Consider the following 27,683-nt stretch of genomic DNA (forward strand, 5'->3'; position numbering starts at 1 on the left):
ATAATGGATTCTGTTGATTATACCCCATTGCTGGACGTGGCCAGGGAGTCGTAGAGGCGGCAGAGAGAGGTGACGCTGTTGAGGTCTGTGATGGGGACCAGCTCCTTGCAGCTCTTCTTCTTGAAGGCCAATGTCTCCTCTGTATATTTCTCAAACAGAGGCTTCAGATGACCCGCTTCAACCTGTAGAGTGATGGACCAGTGGAGAGAGGTGTGGTAAAGAGGTAGGAATGTAAACATGTTGTCTGCCACCATGGTGCATAGTTATTCTACGCTATTAATACCAAACTACTGCTGACCTTTTGCAGATATCGCAACCTTCCCAAAATTTGGAAAGGACAAAATGCAGATTTCCATTCCTTCTCTACATATGCAGGGTCTAGCTGGCTTAAATGGTCCAGACTGTTATGAACAAGTGTGTTGTACCTTGTGCCGTTTGTCCAGCCAGGATTGAACAAAGGGCTTCCATCCCAGAGCAGAGCAGTCTGTGTAGACCATCCCACAGCGAGACACAGTAGCTGGAGAGGCCACTGCCAAGTCCTCCACTTCAAACAGCAAAGATACCTAGAAAAAAAAAAAAAAAAACTCTGCCATTTTACAATAAATAACACATGGCAGCCAAATGTTAGCTTATTTTCTGTAGTGGAGACATCTGATCAACTGGAACACCAGAGAGCTGAGATCACATTCAAAGAAACTGCTAACTAATTAATATCAATGTGTGGTCACAGCTAATAGATTATGTTTTAAACAATGAATGTTCATTCAAGTATCAGAGATTAGATGAGAATTTTTCAGCTAGTTTATAAGGTGAGAAATGGTATATGTAATGCTCTTCATTCACTAAATCATGTAGAACACACAAGCACAGTGGTGATTTGTTAGTTGCTAGTCTTTCCCACTTCTGACGAGAGCTGGACGTCAGCTAAATGGATCAAGCCACTTGGATATTCTGGCTCCTCTTTCATTTTAAGCTATTAATCCAGGCCTGTCTTTGTGCTGTTGCCTTGTCGGATTTACCAGATGGAAACCAAAAGAGCCCCAATCTGTTTCCTTTGGAGAACTTTTGCTTGCAGCCCTGAACACAACAGTTTTTAGTCATTGTTTCCTCAGCTTCACACTGTTTTCAATTTGGCATCGTTTGCCCTCTGTGTCAAGTGGAACCTGAAAATGCCTAGTCTAGCTGTTTGAAAACAGCTGATTTAGATCTACACACCTTCACCATAAATTCACTGTAGGACTAAACAGAATATATACTTGTCTCTGCAATATATTGATCTGGTTTCAAGTTTCATCCTCACCTGTTCAGGCATGGAGATTCTCTCTCCATTGATAAGCGTGAGCACCTTGTTGTCATCCATAACGGAGTTCATACTCTCTATCCACAGTGTATCTACAGGCCCATCAAACACAATCCACTTCTCATCCGGCTTCTCATCTAAAGGTCAGAGAAGAGAGGCAGGATGTGTGAAATACAAATGTAGTAAGAAGGTTCAAACCTTAACACACAGAGCACTTTATGGTTTAGATTGGAGAAGATTGTGGACATACGTCATGTTACCCTCTTCCACACCCTCCTCTGCTCATGCTAATGTTCTAATAAACCTTTTCCCTCTTTCCTTACCTTTTTATTAAATAAATAAATAAATAAATACAATAACATCCATTTCTCTTCCTCATAATCATTTGATGATCACGGTTATGGTCATGGTCATGGCACTTTATGACTGGTTGCTTCTAATATTGGAGATCTAGGATTTGAAGCATATTCTATTGTGAAACGTGCTGTATGTATTTCACGCTGGATAAGACCGTCAGTTAAAGTACTAAAATCTAAATGTCAATGCAAGTCCACCCCAGCTTTGCACTCTGACTCACACAAAATTGAACCAAAAGTCACTCTCAATTGCCCTCAATAATAGTAGCTTTTTTCTTATTTTGTCCCTGCTGCTGCATGCCATGCTCATATAGCAGTTCCCTCACACTGCCAGCATCAGTTTGTTTCATTGCAAACCAAGAGAGAGTGAGAGGAGCCACAGTAACTTCAAACATGAATGAGACCAAACCAGCGATGGGGAGAGAAAGACACACACAGTGGAGGAAATACAAACACACGTTTGACAAGTAAAACTGTCACGAGCCTTCTGGGATTGAGCCTTTTGGCGAATAAAGGTAGGAGGAAAAGATAAACAAGTCGAGCTGAACGGAGGAGCAGTGAGGCGTGCAAGCACACACGCACGCGCGCAAATACAGACGCACACATATATGTCAGGTTGTTACAATCTACTAACACACACCTACATACATGCTCGCACACAAGGACACACATACATACACATACAAACAAAGCAGATGGTACACTGAGGAGACCCAACTGCTCCGCAAATCCTGATTGATATGAATAAGAAAAGGGGGAGAAAGATTTCATAGTGAGATCTGAGAGAGGCGGAGGAAATGTGACAGCCTCCCAGATGATAAAGTCCTGAAAAAAAGAAGATATCAAGGAAAAAAGGATGCAAATGACACACACACACACACACATACACACACAAGAGTGCCAGCGGGTGATAGGATGATTGATTGATGGATTGATTGGCGGTTGTGTCCCAGCTATCACAGCCGTCTCGTCTCAGTGTGTGGCATGCAATACACAAACACAGCTGGGAGCAGGCAGAGGTGAACAGGTGATCAGAGGGAGAACAGTGGAGAGATAAATATCACGTTACCGTGATAAGAGGCGGAAGGCATGAAAAGCAATGAATTTGTAGGAAGGGAAACCGGCAGAGCAATTAGAGGTGGGGAGATGGAACAGAGGAAAGGAAAGAGGAAGTAAAGCATGTGAGGGGATGAATAGGATAAATGGATGCTAGAAAAATGGATGACTGTGTGCACGTGTATGTGTGTGCATGTGCGTGTGTATGTGTGTGTGTGCATAACCTGCACAGGTGTGTGGCATACTGCCAGAGAGTATTCTTTCATGCGACGTATTGTCGCTCATGTCAAAGCTGTCTTACAAGTCACTGGGACTGATGGGAGTCATAATGCTGGAGAGGAATAGAGTGAGGGAAAAATGCGTAAATAGAATGAATACAGAGTGGGAAAAAAGGCTTTTATGTATTCTGTACCTTCTACCTGGAATAGTATGCAGAATGACTTACAATTAAGAGCTGATCTCGCTGTCTGCTTTTAAATGCAAAATGAAAGACTTGGAGGCAAATTTGTTAGGTTGTTGACATGCATTATGCTTCTGTGAAGCTGGATAATTCTCTTAGCAATGCTTTCTTTGTGTGTTTTGTTATTGATTAGTGTCTTATTATCTGTCTGTAACTACTTGATTTAACCTTTCTTGGGCAGGTCACTCTTGCAAAAGAGGTTTTTAATCTCAATGGGATTTTTTCCTTATTAAATAAAGGATACATTTAAAAAAAGAAAGTGCAGGCCTTCCGCTGCTGGTGCCCTACTGGCTTTGTGTATGCCAGGGGAATGCAAGTGATAGGAGAATGGGGTTTGTACATTTTCGCCTGAGAGTGGCGCTAGTGGAAAGGTCATTAGGTCACCAAAGTTGACAGGTTTCATCCACTGGATGGATTATAATCCATCTAATAGATTTTAAATTTGACATTTTGGCCTAGGGGTGTTGCTAGAGGAAAGGTCATACGGACAATGCAATCAAGAGGTATGTTCCCAATCATAACATGACTATCCATTGATTACGTTTTGTGATATCTTGTTTGCAAAGCTGACATTTTGGGCTGGGGGTGGCGCTATTGGAAAGGTTGTGAGATTGCAAAAACAGAGCGAGTTTATCCTCTGGTGAGCATGAATGTGCTCAATAAATTCCATGCCAATCCTCTCGCTAGATTTTGAGATATTGCGCACAAGCCAAAATTGTGCCTGATGGTGGCGCCATGGGGAAGGCTCACAAGGTCACCATAACTGACAGGATTCAACAGGATTCATCCATGAGGTTGAATGTGCTCACCAAATTTCATGGCAATCTGCCCAACGGATTTTAAGATATGCTGCCTTGGAATGAAGTGTTGAACAGACGGACACATGGACAGACAGGCCCATTCGGCCAACTTAGGCCACCCTGCCTGTGATGCCAAAAGGATGGAGGGATATGAGTGAATGAAACAGTGTAATGACTGCAAGCAATTCTACAGGAGCAGTGTTGTAGCTGACACAGTAACAGTTGCCAGTTAATGTAATTAAGATTTATATAATGTCACTTTATATGAGTCAGAAATATAATAACATCTGATAATGTAAAAATGTTATTTTTGATAATGGAATATATGATTAGATTAACTGGCGCTTATTACAGAAATAGGAAAAGTTTGACAGTATGGGGAACAACAAGTTATGGCACTGTCCAGCATTTATTTATATTATCAGCTCCTGTATTCTACTTCATAATGCCTGGTCACATAGAGGCAGAAATGGCTGGCATCACCAACACAGCACAGATATCTCTGTGGCAGGCTGACACACTGGCACAGGGAAGAGCAGTGAGAAATGGGGCTGGAGGGCACTGGGGGTGGTGATGACTACATGGTAGCGCTAAAAAGCCAAAAGAAGGAAAAGAAGGAGGGTGGCAGGAAGATCAGAGGAATGTAGAGTGAGGACGAATAGTATAGGAGACAAAAGGCAGTGTAAACAAGGCTGGATAATGCAGCTATTTGTAGCTGTGTCCCAAAGATCAGAGAAAAAATGGGATTCTGGGGGAAAAGGGGGTGACTTGGTGCCATCAGATACCGTGGAGACAATGGTGAAAATTGGGCAAAAGAAAGGGAGTGTGATAGTAAGAGGTAGAGGACTCGGGTGCCAATTTGGCGCACATCCACGTTCAGAGCTGGACAGAGCCTGAGTGCACGTGTTTTTACATGCACTTGTGTGTGTGAGTGTGTGTCATGCTGCAGTGTGTGGCATCACAAGGGACAGAAGACTGCATTGGCAAAAAAGGCAGCAACACAGACAGAGCACATGCACACCAGAGAAGAGAATGCCAACAGCAGCCAGCTACAAAATGGTGGCGACAGTAGGACAAACAATCAGATAGCAGCTCGAAGAATCACACCTAGACAAAGTGAATGGGAGAGAACAGAGAGATTAGAGATGCTGTCCCAATGGTGAACCAGAGAGGATGAATGCTTGGTACGAATAAAAAGAAAAAAGAAAAACACAAACAGTGCACATGAAACAAGAGGAAGGCACATGAACAAACACTGCTTTTCCCCAGCGGGCTCTTGTTTTGGTGTGCATTTGCGAGTGTGTGCATATGCGTATATGGCAGAACGGGTCCGAGTGTGTGAGTGAACACCGTGATGTGCCAAAATATGTGTGTTGTGAGTGGTGAAACAATGCCAAGATGTGTGGATGTGCCCCAGTGGGATAGCGCTGTGTGCCAAAAGTGGGTTGGTTGAGGGGCATGAGCAAGGCCTGCTGGGAGAACTCTGACTGGGAAGGAGACCAGAGAGAATGAGAGAGGGGTCAGAAAGAGAAGGAGAAGGAGATAGAAGGGTCAGGTAAATAGGGAGAACGTGTTTGGGCGAGAGAGAAAGAGTTTTGGAAGGAATAAAAGGGGGAGAATAAATTTGATGGGAAAGAGACAGAAAGAGAGAGAGAGAGAGAGAGAGAGAGAGAGAGAAAGAGAGAAAGAGAGGATTTGGCCCTCCTCCGTTGGTCCTGGTATCTCTAGTGAACAGCACACACACTGGGCCTCGACGGACCACAGAGATGGAGAGAGCGGGGGATGAGAGAGAAAGAGAGGAGGCAGCGGATGAAAAAGTGTCTTGAGCCGGCTGGCTGGCAGGAACCTGCCTCTGACTCACCCACCTCCTGCGACTCTATCCCTCTCTCCCTTTCTGTTGAGCAGAAAACCAAGCAGGGGGAATGAGTTTGGGCAGGAAGAGAAGCTGTTAAGAAAGAAAGGACTCCAGAGAAGGCAACAGGGTTTCCAGGTAATGATGTGGAGGGCTAAAAAGAGCGAGGGATAAGGTTTTAGAGAGAAAGAAAGAGGGAGGGGGCAGATAGCTCTGATGGGCAGGACACAGCTGTATGAGAGACGCCGTCCCCCTGCGCTCAACACTTGATTTTCTGAGGTCGCCTGTGTGTGTGTTCACGTGTAAGTGTCTGTGTGAGTGTGTGTATGTGTGTGTGCCCCCCGAAGCAGCGCAGATACTTCACTTCCAATTTCAGGCGACATGCCACTTCTATCTCAATCTATCTCTCTGTCTGCCTGCTTCCACCTTTCCCTAAATCTCTCAATCTTTTCAGAAGAGCTCCCAGGTCTTCTTTGCTCTCTCTCTCAAATGTCACTCCGTGTTCCCCACAGCATTATTGGTCCACAATAAGCCAGCGTGGGCAAAGCTGCATTTGAACTGTGTTCCTCTCTCTTACATGCTGGGACTCTGATCTGTGTCTGTGCTGTGAAAACTCAGACTTCACTTTTTTTTTTTTTTTTTTTTTTTGCTGTGGTGTTTTCCCCTACAGACAGAAAGTGCAGCGTGTCCGTCTCCCATCCCAGCACTGACTTGTAGAGCTTATACCTGGCAAAAGCATTCTATATCTGTTTCAGGCCTGCTGTAGTTATACAGCAATATCATTTTGGTTATCAATGGACCTTTTTCACAGCAGTCATTTTGCCATAAAATAGCAGTGTAAACACAGGTGTTACTAATGACATGAATTATGGTTACGGACTGTTAAATGGATTGGAACCTGTTTTAATTTTATTAGCAGTGTAGCTGTAAGTGTTTTTCTATGTCAGTCATAAAAAACCAAAGCATCTCTTATATTTTAGCAAGACACTTAATGAGATGACAAAAGTAGATAGAAGAAAGAAGGAAGATGTTACAAGCCATTTGTTTACAGCCTTGAATAACATTTTGACTAGCATGCAATAAGATTAATACGTGAGTCACAGACAACAACATACAGTGATAACATGTATATTATAATGCAGGGGAAATGTTGCAATTATTGGAAATAAAGTGCTGAAATAACTGAGCATTTTGGATTTGAATATTTGATAAGGTTATAGGAAGTGTTGTTTTGGAGATAAAATTTTTTTCCTAAGTCTGAGGCTTTCTGGAGTGAACATGTATGTATTTTTGATGCACTGCTCAATTGTGAAGCAGATGACTTATTTATTGTTTGCACTGATTGAAATCTTTGAGGGAGTCCATGAAGTGTGGAACTAGACCGCCTTATTTCATGATGTTGTGTTTGATAGTGAAGACCTACAATAAATTTTCCACATTGGTAGGGTTGTGGAGGTTATTAGGGGCTCAAGTCTAGGAGCTGAAACTCTGTTGTTTTTGTCAGTATTCTTCTTCTTCTTCTTTGCCCTAAAATAATATGCACCTAAGACACCTTAAGTCCTAGCGCAGTCAAATCTGGTAAATACATTTTGAATCTCCCAGAGTGACACTACAACAAGCAGCTTTATGCTTTGGCCAGTAATTACTGAATCTTAAAGTCTATACCCAAATGTTTTCCTTTTAATTCCTTGGCTCAATACAAATCCATTTCACATGCAAATTTTCATTTCCACATGACAGTTTGTTGTATTGTGTCCAAAGCCTTTTTTCCAATAAACCTGATCAAATCTCAACCAAATTTTGCACACAATACACTTTAGATGTACTTCCTAGATTATGGCTCCCACCTATAGCTTTGAAAAACTGTGGCGCACAAGTGAAGTTAATAGAGAAGAGACATAATACCTAACTAATTGACTTCGGTCAACCAAACTTGAGATGTATATTTGGGATTCCAAACTGTGACAGACTACACAGACTCTACATCTATGCGTATGCTACACCATTTCATGTAATGTTGTGTCTTCAGCCTGATCTTACATTACGGTCCCCAGTGGGCCTATAAAGATCACTACTGTAGGCAGGACCCAATAAAAATCATAGAGCCCCAAAGAAACTTGAGCAGATCAAGTGGGATCTACTGACCAGTATAAAAATAAACTATGAATCTTTTTATGTGTGCCAGTTTGGCAAAACTTATGAGTCACATTGTATGCTGGCTTAAACTGATCCATTTTCACAGCAGCTTTACCAGCATACCTCCACTGCCTACAAGCCTGAGAAGAAAATGTTACTAATCCACTAGCCCAGTTTTCTGCTTAGGCAAATGCAAAAGTATTCGTTTCGAGTCATAATTTGAACAGGCTGGTAATGGTGATGGCAGCCAAAGGGCAGTGCAGGGCTAGTGACAACCACAAACTCTGCATGTGTGCCTACAGCATGAACGATTTTTTAACTCCATTCAGTTTAATTTAGGTTAATGTTGTGACAAAAGCCTTAGACAGGATGGAAAAGCAGGGCAGCCCCCAGCACAGAAAAGTTCCACTGCTCTGCTGAAATAAACTCACCAAAGTAGCACTGTGCACAGTGGAAAAAAAAAGTTAATTCATCTGAGAAGACACTTTTTGATGCACTTTTTTTGTGTTGAAAGATTTATTTACTGACAAAGCACCAAACAGTATTTTGATGCACTGTTTGAGACGACGGTGCCACACAGTAAAAGGCTGGAGCCAGTGTGTGCAATGAAAGTTGAACCAGTGTGTTTTAGATTAATGAGACAAAGACTAAGGACACTTTAAATTACCTTTTCATGTACACCCTACTCTGTTTTTCACTATTTCCTGGACCTACTTTCTACAATTCCAGGCTCTTCTCCACCGGGGCCAATATGAACATTTTCAAACAAGATTTGCAAGCCTTTCATATTGCTTTATGAGGCAAAGGAGAAGTAAAAAAGTAATTTTTGAGGTTGAATGTTTTCAGAGAAGATAAGAAATGTAAATTGGAAAAATGCTCAATCCCTCGACTGCCTTCATTTAAGACTAGTGGGAACTACGCTGTGTGTGTTCAGTACCTGCACAGGCCGATCTCATGAGGGACGAGAGCACTCCATCTGTCCACTCATTGGTGGAGAGGTTGTTCTCTCCGTACAGCTCTCCCAGACTCACTGCCTTGGGGTTCAAAGGATACACCTGTTGTTTGACAGGGCACAGGACAAGAAGTAAAAGAGCACAAAAAATAAGTGTGTGCAAAGCGACAAATGAAAGAAGGTAACACAGAGGAAGGAAGAAAATATTACAGGTGTAAAAAAACTGAAACAGATGCTTGTTATGGTCAAATCACCTGGCTGATAAAACCTTCGTGTGTAAGCTTCCGAGATTTTGAATGACAAAAAATAAAATGCTTTATAACCAACAGTACCTTTTTGAGGAACGTCTGCTCTACTTTGTATGCAGGCTACATTTAAGGTGGATCTTACACTTGTGAAGAGACAAAAAAGGAAGTGCATGGTAATTAACTGAAAAGAGTACATGCAGATTGGGAAGATTAAAAAAAAAAAAATAAACAAATGATTGCTTTTGTCATTGAAGACTCTAGTTTGTTGACAACCGAGTTTGACTGACAAAAAATAAAATGGACTATAATTTAACAGGAGCTTTTCAAGGAGTCTCTGTCCTACTTTGTCTGCAGATAGCAGTGGGTGTGGATCTTACACTTTTGAGGTGACAAAAAAGTGAGTGCTTACTAACTAAGTGCAGACAGGAAGGAGTGCACACAGAGGGAACAAAGATACAGAAAAACTGAAACAAATGCTTGGTTTTCTTACATCATAACATTAATGACTTGTTTGTCAGCTATCAATGTTTGAATGGCAAAAAATAGAATGTATTATAATTTAACAGTAGCTTTTCAAGGAACATCTGTTCTACTTTATTTTCTGTTTACACTTTTGCATATGGAAGTCAAAAATGGAGCAAAATTTAGTTCTGATTGAAGTATTGTAGGTTGCTGTGGAAGACAGTATGGCAGCCAGAGACATCACATCACACCTGTACATGTTATGTAATAACACCTGACAAGGCATTGTCATGCCATTTACCTGCTATTTGACATGACAGCAGGTAAACACAGGTGTTACTGATAATATTAATTAAGGTTCTGTTCCATTTTGGTCTTACAGAGCCAGGTAGCTGGCATTGTTCGTGTTGGCTCACTGGAAAAGCTCTGCTACACATAAGTGGAACAGAACCTTAATTAATTAGTGACATGTGGTTTTACCTGCTATTTCATGTCATAATGGCTGCTGTGAAAAAAGGCCTATTTGTGAGTGTTCAAGTATGACATCTAAACAAATTAAGCCTTTGAAACCTGCATAGATTCACTTGAAAAAAAAAAAAAAAAAAAAAAAGTGGTAAAAAAGGCAATCAGAAAAAATCACTAGACCATTTGTGAAAAAAGGCAAAAATTGACATGAAAACCATTAGAAAACTGGCAAGAAAAAAGAGAACAAAATTAAATTTTCACAAAATGTTTTTGCAAATTACAAAAAGACTATATTTATAATTATCAATATTATATATGTAAATGTCAGATCAATACATAACACAATGCAAAATATTTTTTGATATAGGGCAAAGGTCAAATGGGGGTCCTCAGTTTATTGAAAGTCATCTTGGGGGTCCAGAACATAAAAAGGTTTGAAAACCCCCTTGTTTAGAATGTACTTTCATAATCATATGCTGTATTCAACTCTCCTCGAAATGGGGGAAAGGGAGAAAGTAAGCCAATCATGTTGATATTGCAGTTTCCTTTCTCTCTCACAAGGAAGGTGAAGTTTCTCACGCTCCCAGAGGCAACAAGAGAACACACAGGTAAAGAAATGACTGGTCTGAGGATCTCATGCCTTTGAAATGTTGCATGCTGAGAGCACAGAATGCATAGCAGCTTTAGGTGCTGTGTGGAGGTGTGCAACTGTGTGCACGTCTCTGTATGTGTGTTTGCACGTGTGCATGTGCACGTGTGGGTGGGACAGGGTCAGGAATAGAAGGTATCTAAGCAGAGACAGAGGCAGAAGAGAGGAAGAGAGAGACAGATAATGAGAACCAGGGGGAGGTGATGCTGGCATGGGGAGAGGAAGATAGAGACCAGAAATAGATATGCAAAGAGCAAGGTGTTGAGTCAGAAAATGAAAGGAGAGATGGCAGGCGTGGAAGGAGGAGAGAGAGAGGAGAGAGGGGAGAGAGGAGAGAGAAGACAAAGTGAGAGGAAGAGAGTGAAAGTGTGAAAAAAAGATGGGTAGAGGGTGAGAGGGGAAGGTGGAAGAAAGAAAATGTGAAATGAAATGTGAAAAGAAGGGAGAAAGTGAGTGAGAAATGGAGTGGGAGAGTGAGAGGAGAGAGAGAATAAAGGAGAAATTTTTAGAGGATGAAAAAAGCAAGAGATAGTAAGAGTGTGTGCAAGAGAGAGACAGCGAGAGAGAGCGAGAGAGAGAGGAAGAAGGTGAGAGAGAAGACACAAATAGACATGTGGGGTTGAGTCACAGAGGGAACTCGGAACAAGCTGAAAGCACACAGAATTACAGCAGGAACCATGGGGAGCTGCATGCATGACACACACTTATACACACACACACACACACAAGCCCTTTGCATACGTGATGTAGTGATGTTCTTGAGTGTGGCTTGAGAAAGAGCAAGGGTAAAGATATGTGAAAAGGCTCAAAAATGGAAGAGCAAAAGATCGGGTGGAGGTTAAGAGGGCGAAACAACATGAGCAGGGATGAGCACTTAGTCTTGCATGTATATTGATTGTACACACGCGCGCGCACACACACACACACGCTCACACACACACAAAGACGTGCGTGCGCGCACACACACACACACACACACACACACACGCACAATGCCAATAAGGTTTATGCACATTTTAAAAGCAGGCTAATTTGAGGCGCAAGAAACATCATTAAAATTGGAAACAGCACCCCTCTTCTTCTTCCTCTCTCTCCTTCTACCACCCTATCACCACACAAACACACACATACATACACACACACCACCCCATTCTCTATTTATAACCACATCTGGAGTTTCCACGTGAGTGACACAGAGAGAGAGAGAGTGAAAGAAAGAGGAAGGAGAGGAGGAGACTATGAGGGGGACTACGGAGGGATGAAATTGAGGGAGAGGAGTTAGACCACAGTGTTTGTGTGTGTGTGTGTGTGTGTGTGTGTGTGTCTATGCGTTCGTGCGCCCCTGAGAGATACTAGCAAGTGCCAGCATCCAACTGGGGCAGCATCAAACAGCGTGGCTTAGTTAGACGCACCGCCGCAAACATATTGTCACTAGAAAGCACCGGTAAGCAGCGGCAATTAGCGCCGTCTCTGAACTAGTGCTGCCTTCCCCGCCTGTTCTAGGATGCCTCTGCTGTGTGTGTGTGAGTGTTTGTGTGTATCAGTCAACAGCAAGTTAGCAAGTTAACACTGTGAGTGGTTATATGAGTGTGTGTGTGTGTGTGTGCGTGAGAGAGAGAGAGAGAATCAGAGTGAAAACATTTGCAAGCGAGGTCTACTTGTATCTGTGGGTATGTCTTAATATGTTTGTGCTCTTCAAGCGAGTGTATGTGTGTGTGTGTTTGTTTGCGCGTGTGTGTTTGTGCGTACATCTCTGGGGCCCATTTGAAACATCGCAGGGCAGTACCGACCCAGTCAAGTGTATCTGTGTGTGACTCTATTGTCTCCAGGCCCGAAGAGACACAGCATCTTGATAGAGCTGGATCAACACATGCTACTGTCAAAACAATGAGCAGAAACGAAGAGGCAGAGGGAGGGAGGGAAAGCGAGAGAAAGAGAGAGAGAAAACAGGTATGTAAGTGAGCCTGTAAGCCCAGGCATTACCAGGCAACGAACACAGAGAAAGAGAAAAAAGGAGACAGCAGCGTCACTTCCTCATCTCCCTGCCTGTGTCTCACTCTCCCTTCCTTTCTTTGACGCTCCATTTCTACAAGATGATTCGCTTTGGTGCTTTAATCCCCTCCACTTAGCCCATCCGCTCCGTTTAACACACACACACACTCGCACAAACACAGACACACACAAAACGTTTGACTCCCTTGAAGCGTATAGGGTGGTAGAAAGCAGAGGAGCTCTTAAAACTGATTAGAGGGGGAAAGCCCCATTGCAGATGATGAGATACACTCAATTAAACAGGATGGGGTTCCACTGTGCCCAAGGGACCAATGGCAAACTAGTAAGAAGAGAAAACCATGGGAGAGAGGGGATTGGCGATGGATATGGCATGTGTGTATACATGTGTGTGTGCATCAAACGTGTTGACAGATACATCTGGATGTTTGGCAGTCTGTGTATGATGTGTGTGCATGTGTGCGCGTGCGTGTGTGTCAGATGAGCTACAGCACCCCAGGGACTGCGGATGCGATCATATGTTGACGACGCATCCTGATAGGTGTGATAAATGCTCCAACACGTCTGTGTCAAAGCGAGGGGTGATAATGTATAATTTCTTGGAAGGGCCCCTCAGGGACGGATGTTGTGATATTCACAGTAAATGAGAAATAGATGGACAGCATGAGAGAGAAAGAAAGAGACTAAGAGAGAGAGAAAGAGAGGGGTAGAAGATGAGGGGGGGTCATGGGGAAGATGGGAATAGAGGCAGATAAAAACAAATAGAGACTATTAGTCAAACAGACAGACACTTACCCTGAGCCAATGACAGAGAGAGCTGTAATCTACAGCAATACTGCATGGCCAAACTCAGAATGAATGCATGTTAATACTGAGTGTGAATGCGTATAGTGATATATCTTGTTTGATGTGATGGCTTCCGTTGTCTCTATGCCATCCCACTGTCCTTGTGCCATGTGTTTCAGTGCGTATGAAAATCTGGAAGTTGACAATATTTCTCTGCACTGATGATGTCAAAATGAGTTCCTCTCCACTTGTTTTATGGCACAAACACAATAAACCAGGAACCAACCTGCTGCCCTTTCTTTAGAGCTAAAAGGAGCTGGGTGAAAACGTGGAACCATGTCCACCACACCTGTTGCGAGGGAGAGGTGCCAAACATTTTAAAAATCCGCTGGCGTGGAACCAGCTGTTTCTTAGCAACAGTCATGGAGCTGGATTGTGGAGCTAAAATGGCTGCCACGAAAAACTTCGATGGCCAAACACAGATCTACGTTTGGCTTGAGGTGGAAATTCAGAGAAACAGGCAGACCGAAGAAGGAGGAGAGACATTTGGAACACAAGGCAACTTTTTGGGTGATGTAGAAGGGTAGAGCCAACAGCTACAGATGACAAAATGATGGCTCCTACAGCAGCCCTGATGTAAAATTCTATGACTTTTTCATGACTTTCCAAAGCAAAGTTGGAGCACTTCCATGACCTAAAAAAGTGTGATTCCTCCCTGGTTGGTTAATGATGTTTTTCAGCTGAGAAAAGTTCTAAAGGGCTAATCAGTTGAGCCCGCTCTGCAGAAGCTGAAACAGCTGAAAACTACCATTTACTGCAAAGAATGTGTGACACTGGCTGAAAGATACATTGGTACATTTATAATCCTGTAACACGAGACGTTTAGAAAAAACTGAGAATCTAGAATTCTTTAAAATTATCATTCTACAGACTTCCACAGACGGGAACACAACTCTCAAAATTCCATGATAATTGATAACCAGCGGGAATACTGCAATTAGCTCATTATATTCTCAGCTAGCTATCCATCTCGACCCACCCGGACCAGCTGGAAGCCAGGTTCTTTTTTGCGGTGCAGCGTGATGAGGGCATTTTGCAGGGTCCTCCAGGTGACCGTCTTGCCACTACCCGTTTTGCCCACCAGCATGGAAGAATGACGGGAGTTTTTGGTCTCGAACAGCTGAATGACCTTGGTGAGGGTGAAGGGAGTCACCTGCAGACCGCTCTGCCGGAGCTCTGCCTCTATGGCCTCTTTCAACTGGAACACAGAGAGGAAGAGGAAAAGGTGAACAGATTGTGATAATCATACTTTGGCAGATGGGCATGTACACAAACAGAGAGATAAACAAATTCATTGGGGGGTATATGAAAAACAGGTCAATAGAAGTGGCAACATTATAAAATATCCTAAACATTGTGCAACAAAATGTTGTTACATTCACATGAGCCTGAAAAACTGAGAAACAATTTTGGTTTGTCAAATTAATAATTATGAAAGCTTGTCACAACAGGTTCTGTTTTGTCATACAACAGTATAAAAGTGGCTTGGGGCATCATAAAATGTCTGTAAAATATCCGCTTGCCACGACTAATCCATTAATTAAAGACTTTCCATTATTCTAGCAGATGTGTTGTCTTTGACATTCACAAAAACGATTTATTCCCTTCAGCCTAGCTGATGGAAAAGCAATTAATTTGCATTCTATTTTTTTGTGACATTTCAAAAGTTTGCTTAAAAGTCACTTTACAGTTAGATGAAAACAGAGAGAAACAGCGGAAGAGAGAGAGAGAAACAGGTAGAATAGTAAAAGTGGCACACATAGCAGGTAAATAGACCAGGTTTTCATGTGCCTTTTCCAACAGCGTCCCAGGTGGCAAGTTTATTCTCTCGCCCCGGGAGCCAGTCTCTTTAAAATCTATTACAGCTTGTGTCCTGTGGAGACCCACGGGCAATAGGCCTGCAACCCATTTCTGGTTCCAGCCTGGAGTTTAAGAAAGAGGTCAGCTCCCTGAGAAGCTGACAAGATGGGCCACACATTGTCTTTTTCCAAAGAACTTTGTATTTTTAACCTTGGCAGAAGTCTCTGCCTGTGGAGGCAATATATTTGTGAGGGAGATAATTATCTGGCAACCACTTGTGGCGGTTGGTTAAGCCACAGTGTATACTTAAATTCCTAACAACATAAGCAACTTACCACTGATATGCTTCACCATGAGGTGGTAAACTGGAGATAATAATCAGTGCTTACTGACCTGTGTTTTGAATTTGAGAGTGCACTGATCTATAGCATTTCAGTATGTTGGATGCCTTGCACTTCCTTTCCAATGTGCATCCTGTGATCAACTCTGTTAATTACCTAAATTTCCCACATGACAGTGAAAGGAGTGATTTATGGATTCACATTTTCTAACATTTTTTTAATCAGCATGCAGTTGACAAATCTTTGAAGGGGAACATTTACTCTTGCTTTGACTATCCAGAATAGCCATAATTCACTGTGTAGTAAACAGATTTTTTGTCGTGACCTTTTCTGTGTTATTGGTGAAACAAATGCCTATACAGATACAGTATATCTAGTAAAGGCCAACATCAACCAATAACATTGGTGGAGCAATATATCAGACTGGGCTCATAAGATATGTAAATAGATTAACTGCCTCTTCATCAAAGGCCTCTACACTGGAGAAAAGAAGCAGACACAGACACAGGAAAACTGACAGACAAACAGGTGTTGAGATTTAGTAAAAGCTGACTGAGAAGCTGCAAGAAAGCAAACTAAAGACAGACGGGGGAGGGTGGAGGGGGCTGAGAGACAGAGTGAGAAAGAGATACAGGGAGTTGCAAAAAAAATTATGTAGGCTGTGGGAAAGAAAAGGAGATACAGATGCTGACTGAGGTGCATAACCAACCACAGAGGCAGACAGGCGGCTGACTGACAGTGAGCCAGACAAACAGACAGGAGGAGCTGAACCACACAGCCAGAAGGGGCGAGCCACTCCCCGAGCCTCCACGCAGAGAGAGGGAAGATGTCTCTAGCAACCCATTCTGGTGGAGGTGGAAATGAGTAAGCAGTGGAGCCTGTCAGAGCAGATGGCTAAGAATCCATTAGCTAATGGTGGAGGAGCCTCCCAGCCAAACTAATGACGCTCTCATTACTACGCCGCACGCACTCCCGCCCAGCCAATGGACTCTGGCTGGGCCTTTGTCTGGGCCAGGATGCACAAGTTTACACACACACACACACACACATACAGGCACACAATAACCCCCACAAACACTTATTTATGCCACTACACACTCAAATTAATGCAATGGTAAGCATGAATGCATACACAAATTCACACACACACACACACACACACAAACATGTGTACATGTGTACAAATTCACAAACACACATTCATACATTATAATGTACACACACACTCGTTTGGAAGTGCCACCACTCACTCTTGAGCACACACACATGCACGCATGCACACACACACTCATGCATACAAACACATACACTATGTGCCACCACAAACTCTAATGAGCACACAAACGAACACACACTCACACACATGCTGGCACTATGATGTACCCAGGGAGTGAGAAAGCGCTGGGCGCGCTAGATTTGGTGAGACAGAGAAAAAAAAGAGAAGGTTGTAGACAGAGAGACGATTCCATCCATCTATCCATCTCTATCTCTCTCTCCTTCTCCACACATGACTGCCACCTCAAAATGTGCCATCTGCTTTTCACAGTACGGAGAGACGAGGAATGGAGCAGAGATGAAAAATGCAGTATCACAGCTGCATAAATAATTCAGCCCCTGTGTGTGTGTGTATGTGCTGGTAGGTGTGTGTGCACCCTGCATGTAGTAGTGCACAGCTATTTATTCATCTATCTGTTTATCAGCAATATTTATAAACACACTCTTGGACATGCACACGCACGCGTGCATACACACACATGCTCGCGCACACACATGCAAACAAATACACAAACTCACACAAACACATATACAAACCTCTGCTGCCAAGCTAAAGAGAGACAGGCCAACAGATAGATAGACAGGCGAATAGACAAGGATACAAGACAGACAGCAGCAGAGGCAGAGACAGCAGTGCTGTCTAAGTGCTGTCTAACTCTATTGAGCATTCCAAAGTGTCAGCATTGCTAAGAAGTGTTTATGTATATTTTAGTGCTACAATGAATATTAAGAGGAGCTGACAAGTCTGAAGACCACCCCTGGGGGCAGGTCTCCCTCAGCTGAGTAGGCACAGGCCAAAGAAAATACAGTTCAGCTGAGGAATCACCTTCTAGGTGTTTTGTTGTCCATTAAAAATACTCACTGGCTCACAGTCAGAGCATACGCAACTTACTGGAGACCATGTTTCTCTGCAGGACTGCTGATCCTGAATGTTAGACTGCTGACATAGATCAGCTGTTGTAATCCTGAATGTACATAGATGTTGGTTGTATATATTTATATATATATATTTATATACCATCTGCTTTTGACAGATCATGTGATCTTGTACTGTCCCTAAGCGCTGTGCATGAGGTCCTATTGCCCTTGAACAATGTGTGTCAGCATATGCTGTTGTGAAACTCTGGAAGCCTTTTATTTGTCTTGACACTAGACAAGTTGTGGTGTACAGTGCTTAGTGAACAGCAGAAAGTTATGGATTCTGATTTTGTGCACAGGTCAGATTAGTGCTGTTGCTGTACCTTGCCATAGTCTATGGTGGGGGTGTTCACACCAGGAAATAGGTCTTGGATGATCCCACTGAACAGCGGCAGGTCGATGGAGGTCAGCTTGGCGATGTTCATGTCCTTCATAGACATTAGCAGGATCTGAGGGCAGAGGGAAAAGGCCACACTGTCATTCCCTGAATGATAATTTCACTTCCTGTTGTTCAGCCAGAGCCTGGGAAGCAGAGTGGCTGGTGCAGCTAAATTTAAAGGTGCCAGTTCATTTACATTTGCATTTGGCAGAGTAGATGGACAGGGCAGTAAGAGAGAGATGACAGCACAGCTTGGGTTAGCATTCCAACCCATGCGGTCATGGCAACTGCCTGCTATTCCTATGCAAGCTTGTCCTAGACCACTCAGCCATCAGGGCAACCCCGCTGAGAGGAAGTTGACAGCGGCGTGCATGACTAATATTACTCGGGAAACCCTAGCAAATAAGATTTTAAACAATGGCGACGTTTTCGGGTAAAATTTGACAAATGCGACAACCTGTGTCTGTCCACAAACGATTGGCTTACATACCCCCGAAAAACCTGAAGAAAGGAGCTCGCTATCAGGTACAAAATGATGAGCTCTTTTCAAGTTTGCCGTTTCAAGTTTTATCCCCTCTTTGATACATTTTTGATCACAGCCGGATCCCCTGTGGGGCATTAGACACACATTTTCCTGGTGTCAAGCCTTCATCTACAGTCACTGTCTCATCAACTCTGTGTACGTGTGCTTGTGTGTGTGTGTGTTCATACAGTATGTGGGTGTGTAGGCAGGCCACTCTCTCTCTACAGAGCCTGGAGGACATGCAGAAGCAGAGAGGGGGACTGTAGCCCTGTAGAGGGGAATTTGACTGGTAAAAAGATGAGAATATGAGGTCAGATAGGGGGTGAGCTGAGACGCATGCTGCATTCTGCTGCTGCCAATTGCCAGTGGGACTTTCCCTCTGTCTGTGAAGTAGAGGCACGCTGTGTGCATATCTGGGAGAGTGCAGGTGATTTCGAAGAGCTAAAATTAAAGAGGGGCTATGGACACCGGTTAGTGATAAATAACCTGATCAAATTTATTTGAATCACCTGATGTGTGAATTTAAGTATACTTTTATGGCTTTATTTTTTCTTTTTTTATTTTTTATGTGATAACTTTAGTCATTGTTGATTGTTTGTTATTGATTGCATTTATTTTTATTGAACACATAAATACATATACAGACAAGTGTAAGACAAGTTTAAACATAAAGAAAGTTCCTCAACTGTGCTTGTTACTTGGGCTGTCACAAAAAAAAACAAAAAAACATTCAACATTCAACAACTACATTCATATAACAGAATTGTCCATATATCATGGTCAGGGGCGTCGTAGTGGGGGGAAAAGTGGGACTGATTACCCAGGGCCACAATGGGGGAGGGGGCCCTCAAAAGGCCTGAAATAAAAAGGTTTGCCTATTGGCCGGCTATACAAGGCCCCAAAAAGATTTCTTTTCGTGGGGCTCAAAATCCCTGGTGGCGCCCCTGATCATGGTCTATACATTTAAATAAGAGTCATTCTTCAATACCAGTGCTTACTAATACTGATCCTGCTGGGCTCCAGAGCAAAATTTGTTCTCATTATATCCTACCTCTACAAACAACATCTACAGGGAACACTCTACTATAATGTGTGATATAAATTCATAATAAGTAGGTAAGCAAATAAACAGCCGAAGCAAGACATAATTAAATAAATAACTAAATGAATAAAAGTTAAAAAAAAAAAAAAAAAAAAAAAAAAAAAAAAAAAGGCTTATCCTGCAATAACAATCTGATGGCAGGGTTTGTTTGCTGCATGTTTGCTCATATTTATTTACACCTCACAGTTAGCAACACATACAATAGAATGATTACAAATGTACAACAGTTTTCTCCTACAGTTTTTAACAGTAAGCTTGCAATAGAATAAACGGAACTTCAATCATTAGACACTGTAGAAAACAGAGGCCTGGTGACCTAAGATTTGCCCAGACTATTAAAAGGCGGCCTGCATCATTATGAAATATGAAAACAGTCAAATCTGATGTATTTTCCTTTCAAAGTGTTTCTAAGTACATTTCTTTCTAGGGGTTTTGTGAACAGCACCCATTAGCTTTCTGTTTAATGATACATGCTGTTATGTAGCCCTAGCAAGTCCTCAATTCTCTGATCACATCTACAGAATGGAGAGATAGAGAGAAAGATAAAAAAACAACCTACCTCATCATCGGCCACATTGGGGCAGGAGCGTCGCTTCTTGCCGGCATAACGGAGCAGCGAGGTGAGGGCACGCAGGCCAAAATCATAGTGGTCCTGTTTAGACAGCTGCTGCACCGCCAGGGAGTAAAGGGTGAACACCTTCTTAGCCAGGAGCTAGGAAGCAGACATAGGGATAAGGGCAAGAGTGAGGGAAGGACAAACAGAAGGAGGGAGATGGGAAGATAGAGAAATATAGGATGTGACAGAGAGATAGACAACAAAAGAAGTAAACAAGAGAGACAAAGGGAGAGTAGAAGGAGCAGAGTGAATTATATAAGGTTGTCAGTCTTGGATAAATAGGATTAAAATTTGCAGTATAAACCAGAGATGAGCAGTGCAGGCTAGGGTGACTTAGAAGGGCAGAGCGCCAGTAAAGCATGTCATGAAACATAAATCCATCAATTCCTGTTTCCTGCCTCTGTGGACTTAAAAGACAGGTTTCAAGTCATGCACCCACTCAAGCATACAGCTAGCTTGCGCTGCAGCAGAGAGAGTATAATGTGAGCTGGCCGTGTGAAGCGTATGTTACATGTGTCTGTCGGCGCAGGCTGGATGCTGTGGGGAGACCAGGTTAACACGCTATGTGGACATCCACTCAGCACGACATGGCCTGCCCTGGTTGTGTGATCCCTTTTTTTGGCAGGTTCTATGTGTGCATGCTCTACTTAGTATGCAATGTTGCACACACTCGAATGCGTGTAATAAACTGGAATTACACAGAGCTTAATATTACATACATACTGTATTTGGAATAATAGCACAATCAGAATAAAAACACCTCATGTATTTCAAATAAAGCGTTTGGTATGCAAGGAGCAGTATAAACCTTTAATAATCCATTCAATGGGAGAATATAAGCTGCTAATAGCCATATTAAGTCTTCAACTGACTAACTGTCTAGAAGTTGTATTCTCTCTGCTGCTTTCAAGTGTTGTGTCATGTAGATTTTTTTCTTTCCATGTCAGATCTACACTCTGAAAGCACAATTTCATCTAACAAGTGTTTGCTGTGAACTTTCACCCACTGACTTCTGGCCTTAGTGGGGAGATAAGGGCATCAAACTTTTTCTTGTTTTTGATGAGCTGCCACTGAGCCAACGCTTGCTCCTGCACTTGCTTTCGCCTGCTTAATGACTACCGGAGTACATTCTGCTGAGAATGGTGCTTAATTCAGAATCATAACAACGGCGGGAAATGGAGATATTTTGCACAGCACATCTTGATCTTTTAAGATCGTAGCACGACATTATTCAACATCACAAATAAAAAAAAGGACCATTCCGATTACGTGCTTTGACTCATGTAAATGCACACATGATCAGATCAACATTTACTCTTTATGTAAACAGTTCATTTGAAGTCTTAAATAGGAAGATTTTGTTATGATAAAGTGCAAATGGCTCTATGCATAAAAGGAACCTTTTACAAGGAAATCAGAAATCAGGGAGTATAATATCATCTATGCACTATTGCCCCACTGCTGTTTTTCTTTGCAGATTTTATTTCATTGAACACAATTCTTTTAGAATGATAAGGACATGACGAGAGCTGATGGGAAGTACATTACTAATAAACAATTAAAAACTCTGTGTGTGAGCATTAGAGAAAAAAGACAGGAAGAGAGATAATAGTATAGATATTTATGAGAAAGTGCTTCTTTCAGAAGTTATCACACTAGCATATGTTGGAAGAATGTGTGTGTGTGTGTGTGTGTGTGTGTGTGTGTGTGTATGTGTGCGTGTCTGACTGCATGTGTCAGCATGCAGGACTCCTGGGCTACCATGTCAGTTTGTTCTCATCAAAACCTCTTCCATGCAGTTTGGTGAGACAAACACACACACACACACACACACACACACACACACACACAGAGCGCGGCTGTCATGCTAGGCAGAGCAGACGATGGGCTTGCGGGAGGCAAATCCCCCTCCTGCCTGTTCCAGCTCAAAGAGTAGACAGAGCACTCCCAAACCAGGCCAAAGCAGGCCAAAGTAGGCCAACGCCCAGGCCCAAAGCCTCCTGCTGTGGTAGGTGGGTTATTTCTGCTCCTAATGGCACCACAGTCAACAGGGACTATATCCTCGCTTTGATGCTAGGGCCTGGGCAAGGTGGGCGTGTGTATTAAAAGGATGGTAAACTAAAACTAAAATGAAAAATGTTTTTATTATCATTAGGTGTAGAAATTGTCATGAATCTGAGGTGCTATCTATGCAGAGAGCAGCTGTCGGTTTTCTCCTCACTCAAACAAGCACTTTTGCTGGGGATTAAAAAAGTTACTTCACATGAAAAATCAAAACACAACCTCAGTATTTATTTTTTTGATTGACTGATCAACTGCACCTCCTATCCTGTGCTAGAACGCACTAGCTTCAACAAAATATAGCCTATTAACTTTTACGTTGTAAGCACGGCACACTGAGGATTATATCTGAAGACATGAAGAGGCGAGGACTAGCAAACGCTTGAATGTACATATGGAGCTTTGTCTGGCAATAGTGTCATGGACTTTCACTTCATCTCTGCAATATAAGCCTCCAAAATGTTTTACACAAGTGAGCTCTACAGCAGTGTTAACTATGAAAACATTTGCTTTCATATTGTTGCAGCACTACTGCCAACAATTGAGATATTTTCATGACAGTTAGTTGGCCTTACCAGCAATGTGACCATAACTTTACTCTACGGGAAGGCCCGCTCAGCCCTGCTGGAATGTATTACTGTAGAAAACGCAGCCTTTAAAACGCCTTTATTACAGTTACTGACTGTCAGGAACTCTCAAATCTTGGTGGAAGATGAAGATAATACTCAAGAATAATATTAAATAATATTAAATAATTTTTTTACTGGGTTTACCATCCCTTTAACAGTTTCCATGAGTGTCTTTATGTTTGAGAAATGGTAGTATATATGCAGTATATGTGCAACGCTAAAAAGCCTTGAACAGGGTAAGCATGCACCACAGGGTTCAGCTGACACTGGGTACATGGCGGCAAAACAAAGCGGGCCTGAACACCATATCTCCTTTCTCTCCCTCTCTCCCCCGCTCTTTCCCTCCATTCCACTACCCTTCCCTCCATCCCTGCCAGGGCGGGTTGTTTCAGTCTTAATCTGCTGTTGTTTGCACTGCTGCTTGGTTAACACTCCTGATTCTCTATCTGGCAGATAATTACTGTTCCCAATAGGAGCCAGCATGGCACGGCTGGCGCCACACTTGCATCCGGCCCTGTGTGTGTGTATGTGTGTGTGAGTGAGTGAGAGAGTGTGGCATCCTTGAGGGAGGCTGTTAGAGAAGTTTTGCAAAAGTTAGTGTAGGTTATTTGAGAGTTTGAGAGGAAAAATATGGTCTATGTGTGTTCCTGTGTACGGAGGCAGTGTGTGTGGCAGTCTGTGCATGAATGTGCATGTGTGTGTGCAGGCAGTGGCACAGTTGAAGTCCCTAGGGAGTATCATGGGTGTTGGTGTTCTGGCACAGGACAGAATTAGGATCTTGTTAAACACAAATGCTGTCTAGGAAGCACACAAGAAAATCGTTTTTCCTCATCTCTCTATATCAGAAAAATGTAGCCTGTACACTGATACAAACTATCTCTTCTCCTTTCTCTCTCTCTCTCTCTCTCTCTCTCTCTCTCTCTCACACACACACACACACACACACACACACACACACACACACACACATACGCACAGTGGAGTGAAGCGGCTATAGCTCCCCGGTGAGTCAGCGGTAATCCTGCTCCGGTTTTGGTCCCAGGGAACCATGTGCCTGAAGTAATCATCACATACACACACACTCACACACACACACACACACACACACACACACACACACACACACACACACACACACACACACACACTCACACACACACACACACACACACACACACACACACACACACACACACACACAGACACACAGACACACACTCTAATCCTATCACACCCTGGCCCTGCACCAAACCCCACACTGACACTGATCCGAGACCAGTGCGTACTGCTTGCAGGAGCTAGAAGCCAGTGGGGAGACAGATGGATCAACACTCACCACTGATCTGGGTTCAGCTGAGACTCCAGACGCTCCAACTAAGAGCACAGCGCACTCGCATTTCCCAAACAGAATCTCTTTTATCGCCAAGTACAATGAGTGTACAGGAATTTGTCAGTTAAAAACCCTGTTAAAAAATCTATAAAAAAAAGTATGTAAGTTTGACATGAAAAGGCAAGCGGGATATTTTTTAATTGAATCCATCAGATTGATTTGATGATATTGCATCTCTATCAGTGTGGAAGAACTCAATCTCATCTGCTGATTGCCTGAGCTCTTCACATAAAAGGAGCGGGGATGTTTCATTAAGGCTGTGATAATTCAACAAGATATCCTTTAGAAATCAGCGCGCATTCAGAACTGTGTATGGGGTAAAAATATCACCCAGACAGAATTCATTAAACGGGTACATCCACTATACAGACTAGGCCTTGTTACTCAGAACTGGGAGAGACACAGATGAAGTGAGATTTCCTCATAGTTACATACAGTAATGCAATCTCTCTGTGTTTCTGAATAAATGATAACTCTGTGTTACTGGCCTACAACCACCAGGGCAGCCCTGGCTGTGCTGGTAGAGATCGCTGCTCTTCAAAATTCTTCCTCCAGCACTCAGAATTGGAAACCAAATCAAAGCTTTGAACCGCCATGGCACCACAATCACATTTGTCCAACACCTACAATGGGACAGCAATCACTTTAAGAAGCAGTAACTACACTTGAAGTCTTTAGATGAATAATACATTATTAGACTTCAAGAGCAAATTCCATTTTTTTGTGTAACTTTTTGAGCAGCCAACAAACCTGGTGTTGAATCATTAATTAGACTTATTTGTAATGTGAATGTTCTGTGAATGTTCAGTTGAAGTAGACAAACTCTACATCTCTAATAGGGATACACAAATACTGGTACTGGTATTGGTGCCAATCCAGATGTAATTCACGATCAGATATCGGAAATAGGAAAATCTGCTATAGAGGCCATTACTATGACGCAAATCTGCTTATTAGTAGGTGATAATGCATTGCTGTGCACTTATTATGTTCAAGTTTTTCAAAACGTTAAAGGAGTTGCTATAGCAATTTGCACTCCTATACATGTGAAACCTACTTAACCTACAGTTCAAATAAACTGGAATAAATTTTAATTGAATACATTTTTGTATATTTTTGGTCTCTAATCATAATCATAATCATCATCATCATCATCATCATCATCATAATCATCACCCAAGTAGCCCAGGTATCACAATCGGATCTGAACTGAAAAAAAAAGTGGATTGGTGCATCCATATTCGCTAACTACAAACACACACAACACACCACACTTCACACTCTTGAGAGGCTCATGAGGAAATCATGAGGAATCATGAGAGTTGCGAAAGCTGCTCTACAAATTATGTTGCTCTACATTGCTCTGGAGGCCTCATTTCATTTGTTGTCTTTTAGTATTGTTTATTTGCAGTGTTAACTTTCCTTGTCTGGTGCTACCTTGCAGTTGCTGAAGCCCTCTCCAAACAGTGTGATCTCAGCGATGAGAGTAGAATCAGGCACAACCATGGAGATGGGCCTGAACATGGACTTGAGGTTGTCTGGCAGCTCAGTACGACCAGCATAGCCTGGGGAGAATCACAAATGGAGTTAGAGAGCAATCACAACAATTACAACCACTGTAAAACCTCACAGAAGAGCAGCAGCAACAGTGTTATGTTTTAATAACTGTTGGTGTCCAAATGTTCCCTAAATAAAAGAAAATAAAGAGAATGAATTGCCAGTGAAGACTACTTGCCAGATGTGACCAGTAACAGAGTTATATCTGAGACTACGGTTTTGGGGCATGGCTAGATTTAAAGGTGCTATGCGTAGCATTTTGACATCAATAAATTATCATCGCATTAATTATGAGATTAGTACAGTTGCTGGAAACAAATGAAACCGTTGTCAAGAAGACTTGCAGCCTTGAGTGTCCCTGGGTTGGGGGCGCACTATGGCAACCTTTCTTGCAATAGCAAATAATAGTGGAGGTAAATCACAAAATAAATAAATAAATAAAATACACCAGGGAAGGGGAAGAAGCAACATTCTTTTTATAACAGGAAACAACCAAGATGATGAGAAAGACTGGGAAAGATCTTCATTTTTCGAAGCACAAGGTGAACAATATTACTCATAGGCTGCTAATAGACAGATGATACTAACTGTCTTGACCATTATTTTAACGTAATTATAGCAACTTCTCATAAATTAAATTACAATAATACTTCTACAGGATTGGATGTTTACCCAACACCAGTGACTGTGAGGGATTACTTTGCAATTTGTGAGCTGAGATTTCTGTTGTGTGACAGTGTTGCTACACATTTCGTTCTCAAGCCAAAGAAGCAAATGAAAAGGCATTATTATTATTATTATTATTATCATCATCATCATCATCATCATCATCATCATCATCATTATTATTATTATTATTATTATTATTATCATTATTATACATGAATTGTTTTGAATTATTTTGCATGTGTTTCTTCACTGAACATTTCTATTGGATATTTTCGCTAATGAACTACCGTATTCATCTCTGTTGTGAAAATGCATTTGTATACCTTATATCAATCACAGGCCACCATAAGTTGTGCCAGAGGCTTGTTGATGTTGCAAATTTTTGGTAACCCATACAGGTCCATAAAATTCATAGATTACTTAAACTTCCATTAAGTTAGACTAAGGTTAGGATATGGGATATGATGGTAAAGGTTCTGGGAGTTACAGAATGAAAGCAAGTGTCGAGTGTGTTCCTAAGTATGTGTGCTGTATGTATATCACAAGGGCATGTGTTTGTGCATGCGGTTGTCCATGTGAATTTGTGCCTGTGCGTACATGTGTGTTGACCCACCGGGGTTCATGGTGATGAAGATGCCACAAGACCACACCAGGGGTATCTCCTGTCCATCAAAGAGGAACCTCGTCTGTCCAGCGGAGAGGGCGGAGAGAATGGAGAGGATCTGCTGGGCCACCACCGACAGCACCTCAATGTTGATCCGGTTGAACTCGTCGAAGCAGCCCCACGCTCCCGTCTGTTGGGTGGAGACACACACCCAAAATTATGATTTA

General features: G+C 42.4%; 1 protein-coding gene across 1 annotated transcript in view; it reads right to left on the minus strand.

Moving 5' to 3' along the window:
- dnah2 (dynein, axonemal, heavy chain 2) overlaps window positions 1-27,683 on the minus strand; it is a 189,985-nt gene that overhangs the window by 61,693 nt on the left and 100,609 nt on the right. The window contains exons 37-45 of the mRNA XM_030075754.1: window positions 27,466-27,646; window positions 26,064-26,191; window positions 20,490-20,642; window positions 18,250-18,375; window positions 14,572-14,790; window positions 8,898-9,015; window positions 1,301-1,437; window positions 426-563; window positions 24-182 (exon numbers count right to left, since the gene is read on the minus strand). Coding sequence (XP_029931614.1) covers window positions 24-182; window positions 426-563; window positions 1,301-1,437; window positions 8,898-9,015; window positions 14,572-14,790; window positions 18,250-18,375; window positions 20,490-20,642; window positions 26,064-26,191; window positions 27,466-27,646 — 1,359 coding nt within the window. The remainder of the gene's footprint in view (window positions 1-23; window positions 183-425; window positions 564-1,300; window positions 1,438-8,897; window positions 9,016-14,571; window positions 14,791-18,249; window positions 18,376-20,489; window positions 20,643-26,063; window positions 26,192-27,465; window positions 27,647-27,683) is intronic.

This window comes from Myripristis murdjan, chromosome 18 (assembly GCF_902150065.1).
Source record: "Myripristis murdjan chromosome 18, fMyrMur1.1, whole genome shotgun sequence".
NCBI classification, from domain to species: domain Eukaryota; kingdom Metazoa; phylum Chordata; class Actinopteri; order Holocentriformes; family Holocentridae; genus Myripristis; species Myripristis murdjan.